General features: G+C 54.3%; 1 protein-coding gene across 5 annotated transcripts in view; it reads left to right on the top strand.

Annotated features, from left to right (window-relative positions):
* The window catches only part of WDR62 (WD repeat domain 62), a 42,390-nt gene extending 31,538 nt beyond the window's left edge, over window positions 1-10,852 (top strand). For 2 of the 5 annotated variants that reach the window (XM_073885187.1, XM_025854409.2), the window contains exons 20-32: window positions 397-530; window positions 2,862-2,914; window positions 4,732-4,950; window positions 6,632-6,759; window positions 7,092-7,195; window positions 7,543-7,653; window positions 7,955-8,089; window positions 8,369-8,480; window positions 8,604-8,745; window positions 8,826-8,886; window positions 9,074-9,724; window positions 10,262-10,410; window positions 10,505-10,852. In XM_073885187.1, coding sequence (XP_073741288.1) covers window positions 397-530; window positions 2,862-2,914; window positions 4,732-4,950; window positions 6,632-6,759; window positions 7,092-7,195; window positions 7,543-7,653; window positions 7,955-8,089; window positions 8,369-8,480; window positions 8,604-8,745; window positions 8,826-8,886; window positions 9,074-9,724; window positions 10,262-10,410; window positions 10,505-10,771 — 2,266 coding nt within the window. In that variant the 3' untranslated portion in view covers window positions 10,772-10,852. The remainder of the gene's footprint in view (window positions 1-396; window positions 531-2,861; window positions 2,915-4,731; window positions 4,951-6,631; window positions 6,760-7,091; window positions 7,196-7,542; window positions 7,654-7,954; window positions 8,090-8,368; window positions 8,481-8,603; window positions 8,746-8,825; window positions 8,887-9,073; window positions 9,725-10,261; window positions 10,411-10,504) is intronic. The other 3 variants (XM_073885185.1, XM_025854408.2, XM_073885186.1) reach the window with 2 other exon arrangements.
* The last annotated feature ends 2,706 nt before the right edge of the window (window positions 10,853-13,558 follow it).

The raw sequence follows: 13,558 nt of genomic DNA, 5'->3' as shown, positions 1-13,558 counted from the left end.
ACACACACTCTCTCTCTCTCTCTCTCTCTCTCTCTCTCTCTCTCCCTCCCCCCCTCTCCCTCTCCTTCTCCCTCTCCCCCTCCCCCCCCCCCAGAATGGAGTGTATCAGCTTAGTACTCAAGCCCCACTATCTGCTTTGCTTTCTGTCCCATTGCTGTGGCCCTTAGAGAGTTTGTCTTATTTTTTGAGTGCAGTCTTTGTTATATCTCATTTATCGTGGTGATATTTCCAGCAGAGCAGGTGTGGCAGGGAGATCTCCCAGCACCATCTTGACCGGAAGTCAGCAGTATGTTCCTATGGAAGCTAGCACAGGGCCCAGCCCTGGCGAGATCCCTCTCCCTCCCGCCACCACCCCATTTACCTATTTCTCTCCTTGCGTTCTCATTCCTGGCCTAGGCAGGAGACCTATACGTCCGTGCCCAGCGAGATTTGCTCCTTAAGCCCTGGAGAGCAGACGGAAGATGAACTGGAGGAAGAGTGTGAACCAGAAGAGTTGCTGAAGACACCATCCAAAGAGAGCTTGGACCCAGGTTGGGAAAGGGGTCCATTCAAAGGGGCCCTATTTTGAACTTTCCGTGTAGGGATCGTTGCTGGGTTTTGCCCACTACCTGGAAATGAAGCTCAGTAGTCATATCAGTCAGGACTCCCTCAGTGTCCCTCAGGACTCTTACTGGCTTCAGCTGGAAAGAAAATTTATTGGTTCATATACCTGAAAATCAGAGAATTTGGCTTCAGGCAATCACTGGATCTCTGTAGTCAGGTGATGTTAAAGGAATATATTTTTCCTCCATCTTTTGGCTCTGCTCTTCTCCATGTTGGTTTTGCTGTCAGGCAGACTCTCCCTTTCCTGATGGCAAAGTTACTCCCAGCAGCTCTAGGTAATCAAACTCTAGAGAAGAGAACATCTCTTTCCCAGTAGCTCAAGCAAAATCCTGGGGTCGTGACTCCTGTTTCTGGTGTGCGTCATGTAGCCAGTAGCTGTGATTGGCCAGGCCTGAGTTCTGTGGTCATCCCTGAAGGGGGAGGCTTGACCCAGCTCCACTGGAGCCACCTGACTAACAAGGGTGGGCAGGGGTGCAGGGGATGTCACGGGAAAAACAAGGTGCTGTTAACCAGAGACAACAGATTCTGTTGTTCAGGCAAAAGGGAGAATAGTAGCTCAATGACTTTATAGCAGGCCAGGCTTTCTCTAAATTTCTGCCCTTCTGCATGTTGCCTTGGCTTAGGCCCTCATGGTTGCAAGATGGCTGCTGTTTGCATAGGACAGTCACTCCTCCAACCTCCTTTGGAGAGGACACTTGCCCACAAGCTCCCAGCAGGCTTCTCTCAGGTCCCATTGGCCATGGTTGCTCCAACTAAGAGAGGCTGGGAGCTTTTAGTGTGGGGCCGGGGCCTCTGCCAACAGGGGCTGACTAGACAGTAGGCAACAGTAATGTAAGAATTCAGCCTTGGAAAAAATCAGAGTAAGCAAACTTTCTTTGTTGCCACCCTCACACCCAACCCCATGTTCTCTCCAGGGTGGCCACTTCTATCAGTTTCATATGAATCCTTATAGGCCTTTTCCTGAACGTTAATATGTATATGTACACAGCCATCAGAACATATCGTATTTATGTACATAAATTATATTCTGTAGACATTCGGTACCTTTTTCCTCTCAGAAGTATCTTATCAGGGCGCCTGCGTGGCTCAGTCAGTCCCACTCTTGGTTTCGGCTCAGGTCGTGATCTCAGGGTCATGAGATCAAGCCCTGCATCAGGCTCTGCACTCATTGTGAAGTCTGCTTGGGATTCTTTCCCTCTTCTTCCCCCTTCACCTCTGCTCCTCCTCGCACTTGCATTTTCTCGAGCTCTCTCTCGTTCAGATAAATAAATAAAATCTTCTTTAAAAAAGAAGAAATGGGGCACCTGGGAGGCTCAGTCGTTAAGCGTCTGCCTTCGGCTCGGGTCATGATCCCAGGGTCCTGGGATCGAGCCCCACATCGGGCTCCCTGCTCAGCAGGGAGCCTGCTTCACCCTCTCCCTCCGCCTGCCGCTCCCCCTGCTGTTCTCTCTCTCTCCCTGTCAAATAAATAAATAAAATCTTTAAGAAGAGAGAGAAGAAATATCAACCTCTCTCAAATAAATAAAATCTTAAAAAAAAAAAGAAAGAAATAGCCACCTATTGGTGGATACAAAACAGAGGCCTCTTTCCTTTTTTTTTTTTTAAGATTTTATTTTATTTAGAGAGAATGAGTGTGAGTCGGGGGAGGGGCAGAGGGGAGAGGGAGAGAGAATCTCAAGCAGACTCCATGCTGAGCTGGGAGCCCGGCACAGGACTGGATCTCACCACCCTGAGATCATGACCTGAGCCTGAGCCAAAATCAAGTCAGATGCTCGACCGACTGAGCCACCTAGGTGTGCCACAGGCCTCCCTCTTTTAACCAACAGCGTGGTGGGATATTTTAAGGCATTTGCCTCTGGCTGGACATTTAGGGTTTTCTAACTGTACCCCTTGGTGAATAAGGCCGTGCTGACCACTCCTAGGCCTCCTCTGACATATGTGAGGGTGGTTCTCCAGGACAGGGGTGAGGGCTGGTGCTGCCGGCTCTGGGGTTAGTTACACTTTTTATTTCAAAAGAGAACCCCAAGGGCCCTCCACATCTAGTTACTGCCCCACCTAGCAGGCCCACACTTTGGCCAACACATGACATATGAAGCATTTTAGTTTTGGCCCATTGTGTAAATTTGCCTTTTCCTGACAATGAGTAATACGCTTGTTGTTTCTTGTATTGTCTCTTTGGAGAATTGCCTGTTTACGTATGTAGCCCATTTGTATGTTGGGTGGTTTATTCTCCTAATGGATTCCATGTGTCTCTCCAGATCCTCGGTGTCTGCTGACCAATGGCAAACTGCCACTCTGGGCAAAGCGGCTGGTGAGTCTACCCAGAGACCGGGATGCCTAGGGCTGGCAAAGTGGGTGTGCTCTCCTTCATGCTCTTCTTTCTTCTGGGAGCCCATTTCCCTCTCTGTGTCTCTCTTTTCCCTAGAGAACCCCATCATCCTTCTAGTCTCAGCTTAGACCGTCCTTCATGCTTGTAACATGTATAGTGACCCCCTTCCCTGTGCCAGTCTTGTTCTGACCATCCGGACGGCAGGGAGCAGGGCAGACAAAACGTCAGCCTTCACAGGCTCATTTTCTAGTGTGGGAGATGGACAGTATCCACATCAAACCGATGAGTTGTATAGTATTTTGGGAGCTGATAAGTGCTGTGGAGGAAAAAAATTGAGAAGGAAAATAACAAGTATTGGGGGGAGGGGGCAACAATTTTATGATGAACAGAAAAGGCCTCACTGGGAAGGTGATATTTGAACAGAGTTGAAGCAAGGGAGCAATGCAGTTCCTAGGAAAGAATGTTCCAGGCAGAGAGAACAGTATGCAGGACAAAGACCATGAGGCAGGATTATGCTTATGTTCGCAGAGGTACAGGGAGGCCCAACTGCCTGGGTTGAGGGTGAATGAGGGTTGGGGGGAGAAGGGCTCACGGAGATGGTGGGGGCCAGATGGTGTGGCACCGTGTGGGCTGCGGTGCATTCCCTAAATACTCCTCGTTGTCCTCCCCACTTATTTTTATCTCTGGCACCGAGTGAGATGGAGGCAAAGGAGGGCTCTGAGCTGAGGAAGGCCATGAGGTAGCGCCAAGTGTGAACATGAAGGGGCAAGCAGAGGGCCAGAGAGGAGACTTGGGATCATCCAGGCAGGAGAGGTGGGAGGCTGGATAGATTTTGAAGGTGGAACCAAATGACTGGATGTGAAAGAAGATGATGTTAGGATTGAATGAATGTTACTTAGGGGAGGCGCAGGCTAGGAGCCAGTGGGTTAGAAGCTGGCGGCAGAATCCTACACCCAAGGTTGGGTGATTTATTTCAGTAACAGTGTCAGTCCTCAGATCAAAACCTAACTGTCAGCTCCTCAGGGAAATCCTCCCTGCCATCCCCTCCCCTGCAGACCAGGTCTCTCAAGACCCCAAGCTTCCCCTTATCCGTAAATGCTATGAGTGGAATTACATTTAACAAACATGCATAGCACACTTAACTCTGTACAGGCTCTAAGTATTTTGAATGTATTATCTCATTTAATCCCCATTGAAGTATAGGACCTTTTCATATCCCTATTTCACAGATGGAGAAACTGAGGCCCAGAGAGGTTAAGTAACTTGTCCAGGGTCACACAGCTAGGAATTCGAGGACGTGGGCTCCTCCAGAGCTGAGTTCTCAAGCACCCACCTTCCATTGTCTCTCAAGCCACAGTCTTATTCGCAGGCAGTGTTGGGCAGGACCAGGGTGGGAGAGGTGGCCATATGTGTTTGGATGGCAGAGCTAACAGAATTTGCTGAAGAAATACAATGTGGAGAGTATGAGGGACAGTACAAGAATGAAGGATGACCTCAAGGTTTGGGGCCTAAGCAGCAGGCAAGAATAAGATAAGGAAGGCTTTAGGAGGAGCCAGTGTGCGGGGGAAGATCAGGAGTTGCTTTCAACATGTGTTCGCTTTGAAATATCCATATAGATGTAGAGCAATTGCACGTGCGCTTCTGAAATTTAACAGATTCGGGCTGGAAATGTTTCTCTGGAGGCCGTTGCTGAGTGGTGTTTAAAGCTGAGACTGGATGGAGTCCATGCAGAGTCCCTGGCTCCCATTGGAGTTGGTGATCTCTTGGCTAGCTGTCTGACCATCCCCTGTCACCCTCAGCTAGGAGATGATGATGTGGCAGATGGCACAGCCTTCCATGCCCAGCGCAGCTACAAGCCGCATGGCCGCTGGGCAGAGCGTGCTGACCAGGAACCCCTCAAGACCATCCTGGATGCCCAGGACCTGGATTGCTACTTCACCCCCATGAAGCCCGAGAGCCTGGAGGACTCTATTCAGGATACAGTGGAGCCCCAGAGCCTGGTGGCCCTGCTGAGTGAGGTACAGACCGCCCCAGCCCAGCCCACGGTCCCTGCACTGTGACTGCCCACCTGGGACCTGGGGCCTCGGCAGTATCATTTTGAAAATCAGGCTGATTTTCCCACTCTAGGGGTGCAAGATGATTACATGATGTGGTGGAGGGCAGGAGGGTGAGGCCCTGGGCCTAGTGCAAGTGAGACTTCCCAGGCAGACCAGGAGTCTGGGAGGTGGGTCCCTTGGGGGTGAAGAGCTTGGGCCCAAGAGCAGGCCTGTGGCTGGCTGGGGACGGGGGCAGAGGGGACATTTGAGCAGGTAGAGCCCTGACCTTACCCCTTCCTTGCTGTGTGACAACTTGCTGCGAGGCTTGCTTCTCTAGGTTTCTGCTTTCAAAAAAGAAATGGTCATTAAAAAAACGATAACCGGGGCGCCTGGGTGGCTCAGTTGGTTAAGCGACTGCCTTCAGCTCAGGTCATGATCCTGGAGTCCCAGGATCGAGTCCCGCATCAGGCTCCCTGCTCAGCAGAGAGTCTGCTTCTCCCTCTGACCCTCTTCCCTCTCGTGCTCTCTCTCTCTCATTCTCTCCCTCTCAAATAACTAAATAAAATCTTAAAAAAAAAAAATCTTTAAAAAAAAAAAAAACGATAACCAAGATATACACAAACAATGAATCATGGAACACTACATCAAAAGCTAATGACGTAATGTATGGTGATTAACATAACAATAAAAAATTTAAAGAAAAAAAACGATAACCAAGAAAGAAAGACTTCTTAAAAATGGTCATAAAAAGAAAGCCCTCAGAGGGCTTTGATAGGAATCCAGCACCAATAGGCCCTGGGCCCTCAGAAGTGCTGAAGCAACTTTAGCTCTTGTTCTATTATTTTCCAAACAAAATTATCTTTTTTTTTCTTTAAATTTTTTTATTGTTCTGTTAATCACCATACATTACATCATTAGTTTGTGATGTAGTGTTCCATGATTCATTGTTTGTGTATAACACCCAGTGCTCCACGCAGAACGTGCCCTCTTTAGTACCCATCACCAGGCTAACCCATCCCCCCACCCCTTCCCCTCCAGAACCCTCAGTTTGTTTTTCAGAGTCCATTGTCTCTCATGGTTCGTCTCCCCCTCCGATTTCCCACCCTTCATTCTTCCCCTCCTACTATCTTCTTTTTTTTCTTAACATATATTGCATTATTTCCAAACAAAATTATCTTTTATTCTGTTGTATAAACCGTCTTTTTTTATTGTGAAATGATACACATACACCTGTGTGTGCAAATCCTAGGTACACAGCTTGACAAATTATTGCCATGTATGCACCTACGTATCTACCACCCAGGCGCTAAGATACAGAGTATCTTCTGCCTCCTGGAAGAGACCCCCTTGTGCCCCTGCTAATCGGTGCCCCCACCTGAGACACAGCCTTTTAACCTCTCACCGAGGATTAGTTTGTTCTTGAATGTCACACAAATCGGATTTTGGAGGGTTGGAGCCTTGCCCGTAGAGGGGCTGATGACCATGCAGGAGGAGCGCAGAGGGAGCTCCAGATGAGCACATAACTGGGCCCAGGCCCTGGCTCACCAGGATGGTCCAGCACGTCTTTCCTGTTGTTGTGGGTGTTGGCCGTACGCCCGGCGGCTTGCAAAGGGCCCTGGCTGCCAGGACCGCCTCAGATGGCTGTGTCCTCTCCACCCTGCAGTCGGAGAGCCCCCAGGAGGTTGGCGGGGGGCATCCCTCCTTCCTGCCCCTACAGAGGGAGTCCTCTGAGGACAACAAGCTCATCATCTACTCCCTGGAGGCGGAGGTGACGGTCACAGGGACAGACAGGTGGGTGTCCTGTGCACCCAGGGAAGCCTTAAGGCATCGGAGAGAGGAGGCCTCAGCTGATAGGCACGTGCTGGAAGAATTGCTCTCCGCTCTCCCCATGGGCCTGTAGGAGTGGGGCAGAGCCGTAAGGCCCGGGTGGCACGGGAGCCTGGCCCTGCAGCCTCAGTTGCCCTGGTTCCAGGTGGAGGTGCAGGGAGCCTTTGTTGGAGGCAGGAGAGGCGAGGCAGTGCTCAGTAGGAGCAGGGCACAGATGTCTAGGGGGTCAGGGTGGGGGCTAGCTGTTTACTACCTAGTATGTTCTCATTCCCTTGCCCCACCCCCCGGCACTGCAGCGAGTACTGCACGAAGGACATCAAGGAGGAGCCCAGAGACCAGCAAGGTGACTCCTACCTCAGAGTCTCCTCCATCTGCCCGAAGGATCAGAGCCCACCTGAGGGTGAGTGGTGGCAGGCAGAGACCCTGCAGTCATCTGTCCAGCCACGCCCCTTTCTGGGTATTAATGGCGACCTTGACTCAGTCTTCCTGAAGCTCAGAGTCTATCACAGAGGCAGACATGGTCCCTGCTGTTTCCTGAGGATTCTTGAGCCCAACTGCTGACTGGCAGGAGCCCAGCTCTGCCACTTCCTCGAATGTAAACTTGCTGGTCCATAAAAACAGAGAGTGGGTATTATTACCCCCGTTCTCCAGATTGGAAAACCAAAGCCCTGGGAACCTGAGCCACTTACCTGACTCACCCAGTGAGGGCCTGGCTTTGGGCTCCTGACTCCCGCTCTGCCTCTCCAGACTCAGGGGAGTCAGAGGCCGACTTGGAGTGCAGCTTCACCACCAATCATGCCCCCCCTCCACGGCCAGCCCCAGACCCCCGGTTTGACATGATGATGCCCCCCACCCTGGGTGAGCAGGGGCCAGATGTGGGGAAGACGGTGCATGGGACTTGCTCGGGGATGGTCATGATACATAATCACTTTCCCCACATCAGCCCTGCACTGGGTGCTCACTAAGCCTCCATTTTCTCGTCTAGGAGGCAGAGCCATTAGCCTCTCTTCGGTCTAGTGGCAACGGGGTGTGTGACGGGCGAGTCCAGCTTTCTCCATTGTTAAGCGTCTGGCGTCTTTCTCTGGGCGTCTGCCGTGACTCATGGTGTTGACAGTTCTCTCCTGCCCACCCTCTTGGCCTCCCCTTCGCCTCTCCCCAGGATGCCCAGGTTCTTCAGAAGAGTTATCCCAGCCCGAGGTGCCAGGCATATCCAACGGCTCCCTGCCCCAGACGCCTGAGCAGGAGAAGTTCCTCCGCCACCACTTCGAGACGCTTACTGACGCTCACCCCGAGGGTAGGGCCCTGCCCAGGCAGGCCTTCCAGTGCTGGGCACAGCGTGGGTGTCTCGGGTAGGGCTTCCCTGCAGAGCTGGCAGGGGTGGTGAGAGGGCTTGCATTTTCTCTCAAGGACTGAGCTGTGCAGGCTCTTCTCCCTGCTGTGTTTGCTCCCCCAGGCATGTGTGTGATCTATTGATGGCGTTTCTGGGGATCCACCTGCTGGTCTGCAGGCCTTCCTGGGCTCAGGGCTGAGTGGCTAGAGGGATTCTGAAGACTCCCTTGGCATCTTCCCCCAGAGCTCTTCCATGGATCCCTGAGAGACTTGGAGGCCCCTGAGGCTGAGGACTTCTTCAATCCCCGGCTGAGCATTTCAGCCCAGTTCCTCTCACGCCTCCAGAAGACATCCAGGTAGGAGCTGGTGAACCCCCACCCCACCCCCATCTCTCTCTGTCCCCCCCCCCCGGGGGGTGGGGGCTGTGTCCCCTCAGGGACCCCCAGGACAGCCACAACCACCTGGTTTCCTTCCCACAGGTTCACCCACAGCTTCCCTCCCCGGCTGCCCCTGCACCTGGTGAAGTCCCCAGAGGTCCCATTCCCGGAGCTTGGGGGCAGCCAGTCTAGAGCAGAGCCCCTGAGAGCAGGCACTGGCTACCCGTCCCCAGGCAGAACCAACGTGAGTACTGGGGCTGCCTCCCTCAGGACTTCGGGCTGGGAGCCGGGGGGCCTTGTCCTCACCACATGCTGTGCTCATAGGTCCTCGCTGGGAAGAAGGCTGAGGAGCCCCTTGAGACCCCAGAGGCCTGGCACCCACTGAGTGAGTGCCCCCATCCGCAGACAAACAGCCCTGGGCTTCTCCGCAAACGGTCCTGGATGCCCATCCGAACCATGGGGGCAGTGGGTTTGGGCAGGGTCCACTCAGGCCCGGAAGCCACCTGGGGTGGGCCCCTCTCCATCAGCTCTGCGGCTGGGGTGTGAGAGTGAGCCAACTTCTTCCTTTACAGCCCCCCGCCTCCCCGGCCTGGTGCCCTGTGCCCCCTCCTCAGTGCTGCCCACTGACGGGAAGCCTCCGACGCCCACGGCCCTACCCACTCCACGCCTGCCTCAGGCTGTCCACGGCCCCTCCACCCACCCCCGCATGGAGGCCACTGCCAGCTCCCAGGCCAAGATGTCACGCAGCACCTCCCCCGAGGACAGCGAGGGCCCTGTGCTGGCTGAGCTGGCCAGGCCCCTCCACAGGCCCTCCTCCTTGGGGGAGATGGCATCCCTGGGCCAGGAGCTCCCGGCCATCCCCACCATGGCAGCACCCAGCTCTAACAGCGAGGGCCGAGAACCTGCCTTGTCCTCCTGGGGCAACCACGAGGCCCGGGCCAGCCTGAAGCTGACCCTGTCAAGCATCTGTGACAGGCTCTTGCTGCCCTCTCCCCCGTTGGAACCTACAGCCACCCAGCCCAGTGTCACCATCACAACCACCACCTTCCCAGTCCCCAGCCCCGTGGATGCAAGCTCCCTGAGGCTCCACAATTCCACCTTTCTCCCAAGGCTCCTGGCCCCCGAGCCCCTCAAAGCCCCTGCCCACCCCACCAGTGCCCCATTTCCGGAGGCCAGGCCTGAGGTCCCTGGCAGCGTCACCTCCCTCCTGGAGCCCACCCCTGGTAAGTACCACTCTTGGGGCAAGGGATTGCCCCCCGAGCTCATCCCATGTACAGCTGGCTTAGCTCCGAAGGTGGGCACTTGACCTGGCTTGGGGGTTGTGCCATTCATTCGTTCGTTCGTTCGTTCTTTTACTTAGATATTTAGTGAGCACTTCATATGTGTTGGGCTTTGTTCTAGACCCTGGGCACATGGGGCTTGTTGGTCAACAAGACTACAAAGAATGAACACCCTCACTGGGGAGATGGGCAGACTAAATGTAAAGCAAAGTGTTAAGAGTATCCCGAAGGAGTATGTGCTAAGGACAGAAATAAAAGGGTTTAGGGAGTGAGAAGTGGGGGCACAGTGGCTAGAGTTTTCAGCTGGATAATGAGAAAAGCCTTCAAGGAGAAGGGGGCATTTGAGCAGAGCGGGGGGGAAGTGAGCCTTTGGGGACTGAGGGAAGCATCCCAGGCAGAGGGATCAGCCCAGCCACCCCGGCCTCTCAGACCAGCTAGAAAGTGGAGGTGTCTTTCTCATTCCCTCCCCTCTCACCCCAGATGCTCTCAATCTGGTCCAGGGCAGCCCTGGACACTGGGAGGAGCCTGGGGTATCGGCCAGGGTCCTGCCTCCAGCTCCCCGTGAACTGAGTACTGTCGTGCACAGACTGCAGACCGCCTTCCAAGAAGCCCTGGACCTTTACCACCTGGTGAGCCCAGCCCCGGGGCCAGGGGAGAGGGCTGGGCGGCTCCCCGGGACTGCCGGGGCTGGGTGGCCCCTGACAAGGTCTGTACCCCTTGCAGATGGTCTCCAGTGACCAGGTGAGCACTGAGCAGCAGAGGCAGGCACGGACCGAGCTGGCCTCCACCTTTCTTTGGATCCATAACCAGTTAGAGGCCAATGACTGGCTGGTTAGGACTGACGTGGCCCAGGCCCAGGCCCAGGCCAGCCCAGGTTCCCCCTCCCCTACTACACTGTGCCCCCTGGCCAGCCCAGATTTGCATGCCCTGCTGGAACACTACTCGGAGCTGCTGGTGCAGGCCGTGCGGAGGAAGGCACGGGGGCACTGAGGGCCAGCAGCTCCCTCTCCACGCCCGCCCTGCTGCTTCTGAAGAGATAGGTGTCTTAAGCAAATAAACTGACAGCTTAGAGGAATGGTTCCTGGTGCCTGTCGGGGCGCATGCACGAAGCTCCCTCAGGTGGATGCGGGGAAGGAGAGTAGGGTGGACAGCAGTGTTGTGTTGGACCAGCCCGGGGAACGTGGGTGGATGAACTTTGCAAGGGATGAAATTTGTATGTGGCAGGTGTTAGCCACGTAGCATTGTACCCTCACCTGCTCTTCCTCTTCCTGTCTCACCTGGGGGACATCAGCCCCAGCGCAGGACTCCGTCAATGGGACCAACTTCCCAAGAAATTAGGGAACTGCAATAATGATGATCCCAACACCTGGTATGCCATGTCGTCCATCCCCCCTGAGCTGCTATGGGGTCAGTTGGGGTCCTGGCCCAGTGGGGCCCAGCTGTTCCCCAAGGAGGGGCCAGCCCTTCCTCCCTGCCCCCTTACTGGTGCCCAAGAACCCACTGGAGCCACTGCCATCACCATGTGCCAGACCCTGGCTCCCAGGACACACACTGCCACCCCATTGGTTCGGGCCCCCCAGGCCAAGCCCAGGTTGGATCCTGTGAGGTCCAGGCTTTTGTCCCCACCTACAGCAGGGGAAATTGAGGAGAGACCAGCAAGCTCAGTGACTAGACAATCGGGCAGCATGCCCAGGCCGTCCAGCACCTGGGACAAGTAATTCTCTCCCCAGCGGGATAATTCTATCCAGATTCATCCCATGAGCTCCCAGCTGTGGTAGCAGCTTCCCCAGGCAGCCGGCATCTAGCCATGTGGCATGTCTGCCAAGAAAGCCACTCCTGTGACCACAAAAGCCCCCACTGTCCCAATTCTCTCTAACAAGGAAGCTGGCGAGGGAGGGCCCTCCCCTGAACCACAGCCCCACCATGTGGCTTGCTGTGGCCTCAACCACCACTTGCCTGAGTCCCTCTCTGCTCTGTCGGATGGTCATGGCCCACCAGAAACAAGCCCAGAGAGATCCAGTCTTGCTCCGGATTCCACACAGCTGGGACTCAGACCTAGGCTTGCCTCGTGGCAGAGCCAGACCGTTCAGCATAAGGCCATGGCCCTCTGCTGTCTCCGGAAACACTAACACACATCACAACCAATCCTGCAGGGTACTGTCTGTTGTACACGCTGGGGGTAGTGGGAGGAACAAGACCAGCAAAGCATCTGCCCTCATGGCATTAGCCTTCTAGAGAGCAAAACAGGACGTAAGCAGTATCTGTGGAACTGTAGGTAAGCTGAGGGAGTTCATTGTGCTGGTTGATGAGCCAGGGAAGGCCTTTCCGGGGTGACATTTGAGCTGAGGCTGGAGAGAAGGCACAGGTCATGTGGACATCTTGGGAAGATGCCCGGGCAGACAGAACAGCCAGTGTGAACATCCCACGGGGGGATCAAACATACATGGAAGGAATGGAGTGAGCTAGGAGAAAAGGTAAGAGAGGAGATGGGAGGAAGAACGGAGTTCAAGGGGGCAGGGCCTTGTTACTTCATGACATTTAAATCCAAGAAATACAACACAATTTTCCCCCATAATAAGATGCCTGATCTTGGTAGCTGAGGAGATGCCCAGTATTGTTTATTTCTCAGAGGCCCTGCCCCTGCCCTGCCCCACAGGTTACAGACCCCTGGGGACCCTCTCTCCTTGCCCCTTCCTTGCCTGGCCACTGAAGATCCCTGAAGCAAGGCTTGGCATCCAGGCCCCTAAATACCCAGAGGACCATCTTGAGCCTTTCCCTAGTGGAATGTACCCCTTCTCCCACGCTGTATCATAATTAAGCTTTCAGGGTGCCTGGGTGGCTCAGTCGATTAAGCGTCTGCCTTCGGTTCAGATCATGATCTCGGGGCCCTGGGATCGAGTCCCACATTGGGCTCAGCAGGGAGTCTGCTTCTCCCTCTGCCCCTAACCCTGCTTGTGCACTCTCTCTCAAGTAAACTTTTTTTTTTAAGGTTTTATTCATTTGAGAGAGAGAATGAGAGCAAGCACGAGAGGGAAAGAGGATCAGAGGGAGAAGTGGACTCCCTGCTGAGCAGGAAGCCCGATGTGGGACTCGATCCTGGGACTCCAGGATCATGACCTGAGCCGAAGGCAGTCGCTTAACCAACTGAGCCACCCAGGCGCCCCTCTCTCAAATAAACTCTTAAAAAAAGCCTTCAACGCCCAAGTAGCAAACGGCTGGCTTGTGGGGGCCCATGCTGCAGGGACATTTGTTACTCTTGATTATGTTCCTGGCCCCGATAGCCTCTGAGGCTGAGTTCCACCCTCCAGCTTAGGCCCTCCGAGCTGCAACATGGTTGCCATACCGGCACTTGGGCAGTACACCTTCAGCTAACCAGGAGCAAAGGCCCGAAGGAGGGCAGCTGCCAGGGTAGTAAGAAAGGTGCTAAGCCTTCCTAGACACTTCCCCTTTCAGAGCATTTGTAGGCAAGAATGGAGATGGCTTTGATTCACTTGGACCAACCATCTCCTGTCCTGGCCATATCGCTGTTCAAAGAAAGTTGGGTTCTCTCAGCACAAGAGGAGGGTGCGCTGATAGAGAGGACCCAGTGTGTCTGCCACTCTCCACTTCCTAATGCTAAGCTCTTCTGCCCTGGAAAGACCAGACTCTCTCCTCTGACAAACTGGCTGGTTAAGAAACCACTGCCGATGAATGTGTGCGCGTGCGGTTTGTGGACCCACAGGGCCCCAGCGGGAGGAGGACAGAATGCTCACACGGGATGTTTCAAAGAGAGTTCAG

This window comes from Callorhinus ursinus, unplaced genomic scaffold, assembly GCF_003265705.2.
Source record: "Callorhinus ursinus isolate GAN/ISIS: 27379988/994484 unplaced genomic scaffold, GSC_fseal_2.0 scaffold61, whole genome shotgun sequence".
NCBI lineage: Eukaryota > Metazoa > Chordata > Mammalia > Carnivora > Otariidae > Callorhinus > Callorhinus ursinus.
This window is presented reverse-complemented; position numbering and strand designations above follow the sequence as displayed.